Here is a 12,959-nt window from a genome sequence, read left to right on the forward strand (position 1 = left end):
GGCTGCTTTTAAACTGGTTCGAAAGCAGAAGCAGGGGAGCCGGGAGCGCGAAACGAGACGGGGACGGGACGGACGAACCGGGGCCCCGCGGCTCCCGCCACGCCACGGGTGCGGGGGTCGGGGATCCGTCAATGGTGGCCGCCGTGAGGCCGTTGGATTTGGGAAAAATCCATACAAGATCCCTGTTATTCCATATCGTTTCTGGTTTTAAGCATGTTTGATTTGATTGATGAAGCTCTCTGACCAACTCAAGTTTCTCCGTGAACAGTGGTACTCCGTAAGAAAGAAGCTGTGTTTTCAACATGTTCGGTTGACAGCTGTAATTACCCACTTTGAATGTTTAAACACATATATAAAATATTAAATATAGATTATTTATGAAACTAAAAACACAACTTGAGAATAATTTGTAAGACAAATTTTTTGGACCTAATTAGTCCATGATTGTACACTAATTATCAAATAAAAAACAAAAATGTTGTAATACATGCTAAACTTTAACACCCATAACCAAACACCCCCTAATTGATTGCTCATGTTCAGGCTACATGTCATTTTGGCATCGTTTGGTTACAAGAAAATTATGAGTATCTATTCTAAGGGCAGTCCCAATGCAAGAAATTATATATAATTTCTATAAAAATTAATTTTTATAGACACTACATATAAAAACTAGGGTCCTAATGGATGGTTTTTATATAATAAATTTTTATCCAGTCATATACATTTTCTCTCTATTCTCAACCAATCACATTCTTCTATGTCTTAGTTCTTGTGTCGACATAGTTTTTAACTTAGACTCGTTTTCTACGATTTTTGCTCCCTCTCTTTAATAACTACCTTATCACATCAGAAAAAAATTTAGATGATATTATTAATGTCTATAGAAAATATGATGGTTTCTGTATTAAGAGTGCCCTAAGTTGTCCCTTTAATTATATTAGAGCATCCCCAATTGCATAATTGGTTTGGAAAATGAGGGAGTTTGTCAAATCTTAAAAAAATATGGCAAAGGTGAAAAGAGGTAATCTCCAATGGTTTGGTATTAATCACTTGGCAAAAAAGAAAATTGTAGACCCACATAATTTTTTTGCCGAGCTTTTCTCCTCCCCGCGCGTTGGGTGAATGTTTGCGACAAATTTATTTCCGCCGAGGCGCTGAGGTCGCGGCGTTTGTGCATAGCCGCTCGAAGTTTGGCGGCTGGAGTCTTTGCCGGCAAAAACGATCCGAAGGGCATCGATGGAGTACTTGGCGTTGATGGAAGATCGATAGGCAAAAACACAAACAATTGGGAGGGCATCGATGGAGTACCTGGCGTTAATGGAAGATCGATGGGCAGTTCGCAAGAAAGTCTAACGGCGGGATGTCGCCAAACTTGCGCGACCTCAACCCGTAGCCGCGCGCGGACGTCGCGCCAGCTTCCCAATGCCAAGTGTGAACAAGCTTGACATATATGTCAATCCTTCCTCTCTTTTTGCCAAGTTAACAAAATTGCAAAGTCCAAATGCCAAACCATTTTATAGATGTTTTTAAGACTTTTTTGCAAATACATGAAAGCAAAATCTATTTGCAAAATGGTTGAGGATGCTCTTAATTGGTCATTGGGAGGTTGTTGAAATATAGCAACTTTCATAATTTCCACACATATAAAAGACAACTTAGACAATTCAAGTAGGCTCAAAGACGGCTTTGTGCAAGTTGCATTGCATTTCACCTCCTGACAAGATGAATTAGAAAGGAAAACGTTTAAATGACTACCTCCAAGTATTGCTTATGTCCAGATAACCATCCCACGCTAATTTGGCTCGATTTACTTCCTTTAACTATTTTAGTTGGTCTAGTTTATCCCTTCACAAAGATTTGTCTTTTTCACTTCTCTACTTACAGTTGAATTTTCATTTCAAAATCTGCGAGATTACAGTGGGCACCATAAATCACAGTTGAATTTATGCTCTCGATCGTGTTCGCCAGCAGGGTCCACGGGGTGGCCTAACACCGACGTACTCCTGCCTTCTTGGCAAAGTAGAAGCGGGGGCGCGTTCGCTTAAGCTTATTTTGTTAAATCTACCAGCTATTCAATCATGCCTTATCAACAAAACCAACAGAAGAAGCTTAAAAAAGATGCTTAAAAAGAAACGAAAAAAGGGTAGAAAAGCGAGCGGGCATGGGCGGCACGGCGCCCAGCTTTACCAGCTGAGTGCAGGTGCAGCAGCGGTGCTGTGCTGTGCCTGTGCTCCAGGAGAGGGAGGTCGTTCCAGCCTTCCAGGGCATTGTGCACTGCTGCTGCTGCTCGCGGCTCTGTTTAGATGAGATGAAAATTTTTTGGATGTCACATCGGATATGTCGAAAGGATGTCGGGAGGGATTTTTAAAAACTAATAAAAAAATAAATTACATAGGTCGTCAGAAAACTGCAAGACAAATCTATTAAGTATAATTAATCTGTCATTAGCACATGTGGGTTACTGTAGTACTTAAGACTAATCATAGAGTAACTAGGCTTAAAAGATTCGTCTCGCGATTTTCAACCAAAATGTGTAATTAGTTTATTTTTTTATGTACATTTAATGTTTCATGTATGCGTCTAAAGATTCGATGGGATGAATGAAAAAATTTTGGGTGAGAAACTAAACAGGAGTGCAAGCCTGATTGATTGCCTCAAGAACGATGGAGTACGGCGGGTTCAGTCTTCAGCGCAAGCAATGCGGCGCAGACGTGCAGACGCAGCGGATACAGACACAATGGCAATGCATTCAGAGTCCAAACTCGATGGATCCGACTCCATATGCTGCTGTCGTCCTTTTTTCTTTTTACAGCTTTTCTTTTCCACGTCTATACAGTACACTCAGGGTGCCCTGATGACACTGAGCAGTAGTGTGTCGTTCGCTCGTCTCCTCCGGTCCTACAGTTTCCAGGTCCAAACTATCCACACTACTGTACTCCACACTAGTCCTAGGCCTTGTTTAGTTCCGAAAAGATTTCGGATTTCGGTATTGTAGCATTTTCGTTTGTTTGTGATAAATATTATCTAATTATGGACTAACTAGGATCAAAAGATTCGTCTCACGATTTACAGCTAAACTGTATAATTAGTTTTTACTTTCGTCTATATTTAATGCCGTAAAATTCGATGTGACGGGGAATCTTGAAAACTTTTTGCTTTTTGAGGTGAACTAAACAAGGCCCTACTGTACCTACTAGGAGGCAGGAGCACACCGGAGTCAACAGTTGAGTGCTGCAATTGCTTGGCCTGGCCCCCTCTGGACTCTGGCAGTGCCAATCAGTCAAAGAAAGACGAGATCGGTTGTTGCTGGGAGGACTCGGGAGGAGTTTGATCCAATCCTCCTAGCTATAGCTACAGGCCTACAGCACACACTACTCCTCCAGTATCAGGCCTTGTTTATTTCCGAAAAAATTTCGGATTTCGCTAATGTAGCATTTTCGTTTTTATTTGATAAAATTGTCCAATCATGAATTAACTAGGATCAAAAGATTCGTCTTATGATTTACAGACAAACTGTGTAATTAGATTTTATTTTCGTCTACATTTAATGCTTCATGCATATGCCGTAAAATTCGATGTGACGGAGAATCTTGAAAACTTTTTGGATTTCGGGGTGAACTATATGAGGCCCAGTACCAGTGCCAATTGTCCAGTTCTTTGCTTCGGTGTCAGGAACGAACGACGAACCATGGCCATATCATGTCGTGTTTCTTGTTTCATGGAGCCATGGAAGGGGAACGTCGACGAGCAAAGCACATCGACTCCATCGTCTCGCCGAGACCACACGCACAAGCGTGTCAGCAGCATGCATCCACATCCACTCCAAGATGTGAATGAAAGAAGAATACGTAACAAAAGCTGCTGGCCGGGACAGGCAAAGGAAGGGAGTTTCAGAGACATGATCAAACCTGACGGTACGCATATTTGACTGCCGGCTCTTCTCCCTCTTTCATTCTCCCATGCATTTTGGTTCATTCAGACACATGATCGATCACCGCGATCGATCGTACTGCGGCTCGTTTCACCTTTTCAGACGTGCGCGCGCGCTCGCCGTCACTGGTCGACCACACCAACTGGCAAATGTTTTTGGTGCGCATATTTGATCAACCTTGAGTATTACACTGATGCGTTCTGAGACATGTAAAAGACCCTCTTTTTTTCCCCCGTCCTCCCTGTCCTCAGAACGCAAAACAAATGATGCGAAGCGTCCTCTGTCCTCTGTCCTGCAGTGTCCCCACTCCCCGGCCAGGCCCCAGCAGGCAGCAGCCATGACCATGAGCCACCAGCACTCGAGTTCAGTCGAGGCATTCCGATAATGACCTCGCCCCAACTCAGTCCTAGATCGAGAAGAGACAGCATCCCAAGCCACAGGTACAGTACAGGCAGCACGCGCTTTAGCTTTATTCATCGCCAGCAGCACGCAGCAGGATTAGCCGTCGCCCGTCGGATCGATCGCCCACCCCCCCACCCGCCGGCGCCGAGTAATAATCATCTTCTGATCTGAAAGAGGAAAAGAACGATCAGATCAACCAACAAACCTGCCTAATCGCACGGGCGGATTGCTTGCTTTCGTGGAAGTTTGCTAGGCGGTGCAAACGGAACTGAAAGATTAGACTTATTAGCAACCTCACGTCCGAATCAATGCAATACAAGGACTGAAAACATCTCCCTAGCTAATGATGGTGTCTCTTGTAAAGGCAGAGGAAGAGGAAGCGAAAGTGCGTGTGTGATCCATCAAACAAGCAGGCAGAGATGGTTTGGAGTGGAGTTAGGCAGGAAGGCAGCAAAGCTCTCGTGAGTTCAGACAAACTTTAGTCGTTCCTGCCTGACGACCGACGTTGCTGTTATGTAGTCAGGTCATTGTTCTATATGATATATGATGCCTGATGGTTGATGCAACTATGCAAGATTTATATACAAGAAACGTGCGTGCGTGCATGCCTACCGACCGACCGACCGAAGCTACAAAGACGTCGCGTTTATTAGTTTAATTACTACTCCTACATTACATAAGCCGGCAGCAACATGTGTAAACGAAGCTGAAAATGAAACGCGCGCGCGGGTGAGATACAAATTTAAGAGGGCATGCATGTAGCTAGCTAGCTAGCTTCTTGGACAGTAGGAGTAGGTAGAGGTGAATCATGAATGGACGACGACGAGACGAGACGAGGTGACCGGTGCCTGAAACGCCGACGACCTTTTTTCTCTTTTGCGTCTCTTCCTCGATCGGTTTCCCCGGAGGCACTGACGCCTGACGGTGATGATGGAGTGGAACGGATCGGAACCGCCGCGCCGTAGGAAACAGCAGCTTCCTTCCTTTTCGTGAGGCGTCTAGTCGCGGTCACGGGGTCACCGGCCGCTGCCTCCTCCTCCGACCTCCGTCCGGTCACTCGTCCGTCAGTCATCGCCGGCGAGAAAAAGAGAGAAGCGATATCATTGCGCGGCCGCTCGTCCTAGCTCTTGCGCCTCGGGAACGTCCCTGCTGGTTCGTTATCGGCCGGTCGGAGAAGACCCCGAAAGGACGGGACGCCACGGCGCGCGTGCCTGTGCCGCCGTCCTCTACTCCTCCTCCTCTGCCATTTGCAGGTGGACACTGGCCAAGTGGTGTTGGCAATGGCAACCAAAACCCCAGGGACGTGTACGAGTAAACACGACGACGACGATAGTTGATAGTACCCTGCTCATCAGACAGCAAGGCCCATCTGTGTTTCACTTCTTGGGCTTGGTACCTGGACTTGGTCGCCAGTTAGGTTGGGGCCCAGCCCAAAGAGTCAAACACTTTGGGCCCAATTGGCCAGCCCATGGATCGCGCAATGGCCGGTAGTTCCAGTTCCTCCTCCGCTCCAGCTCCTCTATTTATACCACGCAACTCCGAAACCCTAATCCCCAACTCGCCGCCGCCGCCGCCGTCTGCTTCTTGTCATGTTTGGTTTCAGATCTGCCGTTTTCCCGTGTTTTTCCTCCTTTCTTCTTACATGGTAGGGTGCGATGACGAGGTACACACGCCTGATCAATCGTCTCTGATGGCGATCTGATGTTTACTTTTTACCTTTGGTTCGTATTCGCTGAGCATCCGTTCTTCTTCCACCGTCGGACGATTTGTTTATTTTTTTGTCCTGCTGCTCGCTTTGCTTTGGATTATTTTCCAACGAGGGACCTGGGGATGCGCCGCTCTCCTCCGTGCGGCACCATCCAGTTTAACCCCTCGGAGACGACCCGCAGACGAGTCCCAGCCATCGCTCTCTGCAGAATCCTCTGCGAGACCGGGGCTCGTCTGCAACATTCGCCGTCGTCAGACAAAAAAATTCGAAGTTTTTGTCGCGAAGATCCCAGCAGAGAGGCGCGTCGTGTATCGGCCTCCCTAACACTCATAATCTTCGCAGAGTGACGCCTAAGATCCGTGGATTCGTGGATGTGTGATTGAGGTTTTTGGTTCCATTACATCTGTACCCACGGCGACATGTTCAGTCCAGTAGTTTCAACGAACGAACGAGGGACCTATGGATGGACAGCTCTTTTCCGTGCTGTACCGTCCAAGTTTGCCCTCGGATAGGAAAACCAGCAACTTGGTCACGAAATCTTGCAAACCCTCTTCGTGTTTGTGAGAATGCGGTACCAATTTGCGACATTTTTGACCAAAGAAATGAGTTCTGAAATGGTGTTACATTTCAATTTTTAGGGATTTGGATTTGGGATTCGATTGTTTTCTTCGTGGGTCACAAAGTTATCGGTATTAGCACTGAAACATGCGGCTGCGTTCGCTGGGAATGTGATTGCAGTCACAAGAAGTCGTGATCAAAGTTTCCATTTTGAACACAGATAAAACATGTATTTGAGTGTAGATCAAAATTTGGATTTTGAACGGAATGGCTACCTATTCAGCAATTGCCAATTTACTATCCTTGAAAATCTAGTTCAATACCTATACAAATGGCAAAATAGCAACCGAGTTTTGAATTTGGAAGCATATAATTCACATTGATCCGGTAAAAATGAATTTAGTACACTATAAATTAGTGTACTGTAGACTTCAGACAGCAATGGATTATCCGAGTAATGACAAGCAATGCAATATTTTATAAATTCGTATGTGAGAACGTAAAAAGAGCCAACGTTTGTGTGGGCCATGGATAAAATCCGGATTTAAAATTGGCGTCATTGCCAGAAAGTGGAGCTGCAAGAAACCAGTGATAACTCTTTGAACGAACTGAAAACTAATATTAGCAGAATAACCACCCGTTCACCATATGCTACTAAAATGTAAGTCAAATATGATCCTCACTGCTATAAATTTCACCAGTCAACGAGAAGCTAAAATGACCCACGAATAGATATACTCACTATATAAATTACAGCTGTCTACGGGAAGCTAAAATGACCCTCGAATGGAAGAGCTATTCAATCAATCCAAATATACATATATATAGACAATAGACTAAAACGAAGGAGATGGCAGTCTAGCGCACATGTACAAAAGCTTGTAAAAGAATAGTTCATGATCCTACAAATTGATCATCAATCTCCTCTCATGGATCTCAAAGACTACTACTACTACTACTATGCCCCACATCTTGGAATCATGCTCTGTTTCTCAAGTAATGATCCACCGAATGCTGAAATCATGCTCAGTCGGTTCCTCTGTTCCAAGTAATGATCCACCGAATGCTGAAATCATGCCCTGTTCCTCTTCCTCCACCACCAGCCAAATGCTTAACCTACAAGAAGTACGTCAGCTGCTGTTTTTTCCTGGAGCCCCCTTCGCCGTACAGGTCGTTCCATTGCTTGAGCTCGTTCATCACAGCACCCTCGGAGGCGAAGCTCGCTGCAACCTGCATGACGAGAGGGCAATGGATTAGTGATTTACGTCCATTCAGTTCATGTGTCATGCAAATCAGGGCGTCGGAACACTCACCTGGTTCTTTGCCTGCCTGAGGTCTTCCATCGTCAGTGGCCTAAGATCTATGGCCGCTTCCTTCTCGCCTTCAGCCTTCGCCTCCGAGCTATCCGACTTGCTGTCTGAACTCTCGTCTTCGCTGCTTTCTGAACCCTCCTTGCTCTTCGGAGCGTCTTTGCTTTCTGAGCTCTCCTTCTTAGCCTCTGGAGCTTCCGAATTCTCCACCGCCTTATCTTTTGACTCTTTTTCCCTTCGCTCCTGAGGCACCATCAGTTCATTCGACACGTATTACAGGATCAGTACAAGGTGATCACTCGCTCATAATCGGTTACTGGTATCTAGCTGAAACCCATGGCATATTCAGTTACAGCAACAAGACAGAGCTCTTACCAGTTCTTTCTCTCTCTCTTTCTTCAATAGCTCCCTAACAGGGCGGTAAGCAGCAGTGACACAGAGATTCTGGAACAGAGGGAACCAACAGCTCAGTTATTTAATCCGATAGTAAGACGTGGGATACTAGCTTCATATGAATATAAACTTCGTTTCAAAGCAGTGCACAAACCTTGAGATCACTGCCACTGTATCCCTCCGTCATGGTCGCAAGTTCCTTGAAATCAATATTTTCCTCAATTTTCTCTTTTGACAGTAGTGTCCTCAAGATCAGCTCTCTGCTCTCTTGAGTTGGAAGCCCAACCATGATTCTGTTCAGTAAACAAACAAGAGCAAACTATTAGCATCTCAAGCGCTAAACTTGTATTGCATAAAAAAAATCCATCAGAAAAGGTAGCATAGCATGTGAACGCTGAACTTGTGTTGCATCAACAATCCCTCAGAAAAGGTAGCATAGCATGTGAACAGACCTGCGCTCAAATCTCCTGATGATGGCTTCATCAAGGTCAAACGGCCTATTTGTCGCGGCAAGAACAAGAATTCTTTCACCTGTTTTTGACAAGAGACCATCCCAGTGACTCATGAACTCGTTCTTGATCTTCCGCATGGCCTCATGTTCACCGTAGCGAGCGCGCTGCCCCAACATGCTGTCTACCTCATCCACAAAAATGATAGTGGGAGCTACCTTGGCAGCCAAACTGAACAATGCCCGGACATTTTTCTCATCCTCCCCAAACCATTTGGATGTGATGGTGGACATCGATACATTGATGAAGCTGGCCCCGGCGTCATTTGCTATAGCCTTTGCAAGCATGGTCTTCCCGGTTCCAGGTGGCCCAAACAGCAAAATCCCTCTGCAGGGCTTCAGAAGTCCTCCTTTGAAAAGATCAGGCCGTCGAAGAGGAAGCATAACCAACTCCTGAAGAGACTCTTTGATATCAGCCAGGGCTCCAATGTCATCAAATGTCACTCCTATCTCACTTGCCAGAATAACCTCTGGTCTGATACGCTTTTCAAACTCATTGTCTGGAACTTCCTGCTCAAAAGAGGAAAATCCATCAAGCTTAAAAACATAAATGGTGTTAATGTTCAGAGAAAAAATCATGATGCTTACATTGACAAACACTAAACACAATAAACTAGTAGGAGTGTAGAACACAGGGCAGAGACAACTGATGAGTACTTACTGGTTTTTGTGGTGGCAATGGACCTTCGCCAACCGGAACTGTGTCAGTTTTCTTAGATCCAGGAGCTCCTTTCAAACCATCCTGTATCATAATATCACTGAAGTTATCATAATTAATACAATGACACACTATTTTAGCAGTTGCCCTATTTGCATACCTTTGTTCCTTCCAATTTCAGGGTGTCTTTCCCACCATGGCCACCTTGGAAAATGCTTAAACCATGGGACAAACTGTAAAAGAAATTTATATTATGGTCTCCAAGGTAAAACCTTGTTATGAATTAGAAAATTAGAAAATCAGAATCAGTGACCAACCTTTTAGAAGATAGCATGAGCTTTCCATTTCTGTATTCAGGGTCCTTGTTGTGAATCAAGTGGTAGGAGACAGCTGAGACAATGATTTCCTCTATGTAATTACTGAGAACCATAGTATCTGCTTCACTGATTGAGCTCAAATCATCACAGTCTAGATCATTTGCTGATAGTACCTCTATGATATGGTTTCTATTATCTTGCATCTGGATTTTTCTTGTGTCTTCCTCAATTTGGCTTTTCCAACAATTTAGATGGGTCTCCTCCTCAGGAGCTTTGATATCAACATGGTAAGGAAACAGGGTACTAATTCTCTCATCCGCATCCCTGTTATCAGCATCAGGACTGAGTAGTCGAGAACCAAGTATCAACACTTGACCGGATAGTTTGGCCAACATTTTCTGGAACATTGAGTAAGTTCTTTGCGATTTCCAGAGGAAATGGTCCACATCCCTTATGTAAAGAATAATCGGACCGTTTTCAGACACAGAAACCATAACCTACAAAAGTGGTGGCCAGATAAGTACATCATAACTAAATAGAGCGAATCAAGTTACAGTAAAGAAGTATATTCACCTTGTAGAGTGACTGTATCAGAACTTTCTCCTCGAAACACCAGCTACCGGTTCGCCTCACTGAAATTTGCATAAAGAAAGGTGAAGAACTATAAGACACTTCTGTGCCATATGGTCCTATAGTACTACTCTAGGAAGTAGTGCTACTGTACTAGCACCCTATTTCATTCATACATGTAAAGATTAGCAATCATCATGTGAAACGTAGATGCAATTTCATCCAAGAAAACAGAGTGAACATAACACATGCCATTTATATGTCAGAACTCAGAACTAATATCGACACATGTACATAATTTTACCAGAAAATGTGGACGCCGAGCAGTCTGAAACTGGTGGAGACTAGTAAGTGTGATCTAGGTAGGAGCTGTCTACACTAAACTCTGCACATATATGACATCAAAATAACTAAACAGAAAAGGAGAAGATAAATGAACAGAAAAAAGCTCACCTGAATTTCCTGCACATTGTGAGGCATGATCGCCCATGTCGGATGATACAGAGGCATTTTTCCTAAGCGAAGGTGTACTGCTAGAACCATCAGAGCCTCTGAAGAAAACAAAGCAGGGATGAGAACATGGTATGAGCTATTGCTGTTCATCGCAGGCTTGGTAAACAGCACAGGAAGTACATTACCTCGCCCTTAAATCTGTGTTGCTTGTCTGACGACGCTGTGATTCTGCCAAAAAACAAAAACAGAACAAATCAAAATTTGGGCAATAACATCGCTGCGTGATAAGAATGAAGTCATTTGAAATACTGGACACATGGTAGGCCTAAAGGGTGATAAGATCAAAGTGCGCATGCTTGTAGTTTTACTTTAGAGTTGTGTACTTGATAGATATTTAATTATCTCATTAAAAAATGTGAGAAACAACAAATGAACCAAAGGGAATCTGTAAAGCTTAACTACCTCTAGGCTCATCCTTCTTAGGATATGCCATAAAGGATCCAATGAGATCAGACATCCTCCCGAATGTGGTCTCAGTTACAGACTGATTACGTGCCTGCAGAAGCAAGTCAAACAACAAACCCATGGTTATCGGTTCCCTAAAATAACTAATGACTATACCAGCATCGCTGGATCTCTTGTTTAAAAAAACTGAACTGTGGCAAGTGCTTTTATTCAGCAAAACAAACAGTGTTGTCATAATGTGTAGGCTTTATTCAGTTCGATTAAAAACCAGTAGACAAAGACGACCATAAGGAACAGTATCGTTAGACGTTAGATTAGAAAACAAAAGGAGAATCCGAGGAGATCAATCCGCATTATTCTCTCCACCAAAAAGCTCTGTCATAGTGACTCACCGTGGCTTTAGTGGAGCCCCCGTATTTGCTTTGGATCTGCAGAGACACAGGATTCAGAACACAGCATGGCAAAGCAACCACAAGCCAAGAATCACGATGGCAACAATTCTCACCCGAAGCGAGAAGTCGGTGGCGTCCACAATTAGCAAGCGCGCCTTGAAGTAGTGGGACAGAGCTTTCGCGAGCGACTGCAGGTAAGGCTCTGCAGAGACAGCAGCCCAACAAGGTCACCATCCGTCAGCGAAACAGGGCAAGGGGGACACGACACCGCATCACCCTCTGCCCACAAGCAAGCAAGCAGCGAACAGGGGTTGTTCTTGTCATGCGGCAGCAGGGACGACGGAGACGAAACGAACCTGTGGGGCCGGAGAGCAGGATGGCGCGGCTGGCGGCGGAGAGGTTCCGGATGTGCTTGGACAGCTCTGCGTTCTTGAGGTGGACGAAAGCCGCGCTGATGAGCACCTCCCTCGTCTGATCGCTGCAGAGAATTGAATCACACTACCACCTCAGTCGCTGTCCGTGCCATCGTAGTAGTAATAATAATAATAAATAAACAAAACAAACTAACTAAAAAGCCATGTGCTGCGGTTTGTGTGGATCAAGTAGCTCCTCTTGCTTTTTCCAGAACACGGCTCCGATCGTGCCTTCCATGCCATCGCTTGTGGATAAAGAAAAGCTAATAACGATATGTACTACCAGTAGTACGAACCGCTAGAACAGAGGAAGTGCTAGTACTAGTACTCGAGTGAGTGAAGTGGGGAAGCCATCAGATATTGATCAGATTCATGGAGAAGGCAAGGTGAGCAGCAGCGGCGCAGATCGATGCGTCTCGAGCGATGTGCTGTGCCAAATCGGATCGCACTAGGGCAGTAGCCAATCGGATCTTCCACGAATCCCACCCACCAACCGAATCGAACTCGATTATTACCTACTACTTACCTGAGGTAGTAAGGGAACTCGTCGAAGGTGACGTCGCACTCGCGGCCGTCGAGTACCAGCCGCCGCAGCTCGGCCTCCAGCTCTGCGCCGCCGGCGCCGAAACCGTCGCCGTTGGGCGCCGGCTGTACCGCCCACTTGGCCGACGCGAGCCCCAGCCCCACGCCGACGCCGACGCCCAGCGCCGACACCAGCAGGCTCCTCTGCTCCATGGCCGTCGTCGAAACAACTTGAAACCCGGCCCGATCGGTCGGTCGATCGATCACCCGTCGCACGCTGGCTGTCGTCGGAGAGCGAAGAGGTGGAGTGCCAAGTGGGGTGTGCGCGTGCGTGAGTGGGGGAAATGAGCCATGGC

General features: G+C 45.5%; 1 protein-coding gene across 1 annotated transcript; it reads right to left on the reverse strand.

The window, feature by feature from the left end:
- Positions 7,309-12,959, reverse strand: LOC8079294. Its single transcript, XM_002441545.2, has 16 exons — positions 12,608-12,959; positions 12,025-12,146; positions 11,782-11,870; positions 11,669-11,704; positions 11,274-11,367; positions 10,997-11,039; positions 10,812-10,909; positions 10,362-10,420; positions 9,789-10,285; positions 9,632-9,704; positions 9,475-9,555; positions 8,758-9,323; positions 8,460-8,598; positions 8,288-8,356; positions 7,916-8,155; positions 7,309-7,832 (listed from the first exon to the last, which is right to left on the reverse strand). The coding sequence occupies exons 1-16, from the start codon at positions 12,814-12,816 to the stop codon at positions 7,719-7,721; spliced, it is 2,529 nt and encodes an 842-aa protein (XP_002441590.1). The 5' UTR covers positions 12,817-12,959; the 3' UTR covers positions 7,309-7,718.

Source organism: Sorghum bicolor, chromosome 9, assembly GCF_000003195.3.
Source record: "Sorghum bicolor cultivar BTx623 chromosome 9, Sorghum_bicolor_NCBIv3, whole genome shotgun sequence".
Taxonomy (NCBI): domain Eukaryota; kingdom Viridiplantae; phylum Streptophyta; class Magnoliopsida; order Poales; family Poaceae; genus Sorghum; species Sorghum bicolor.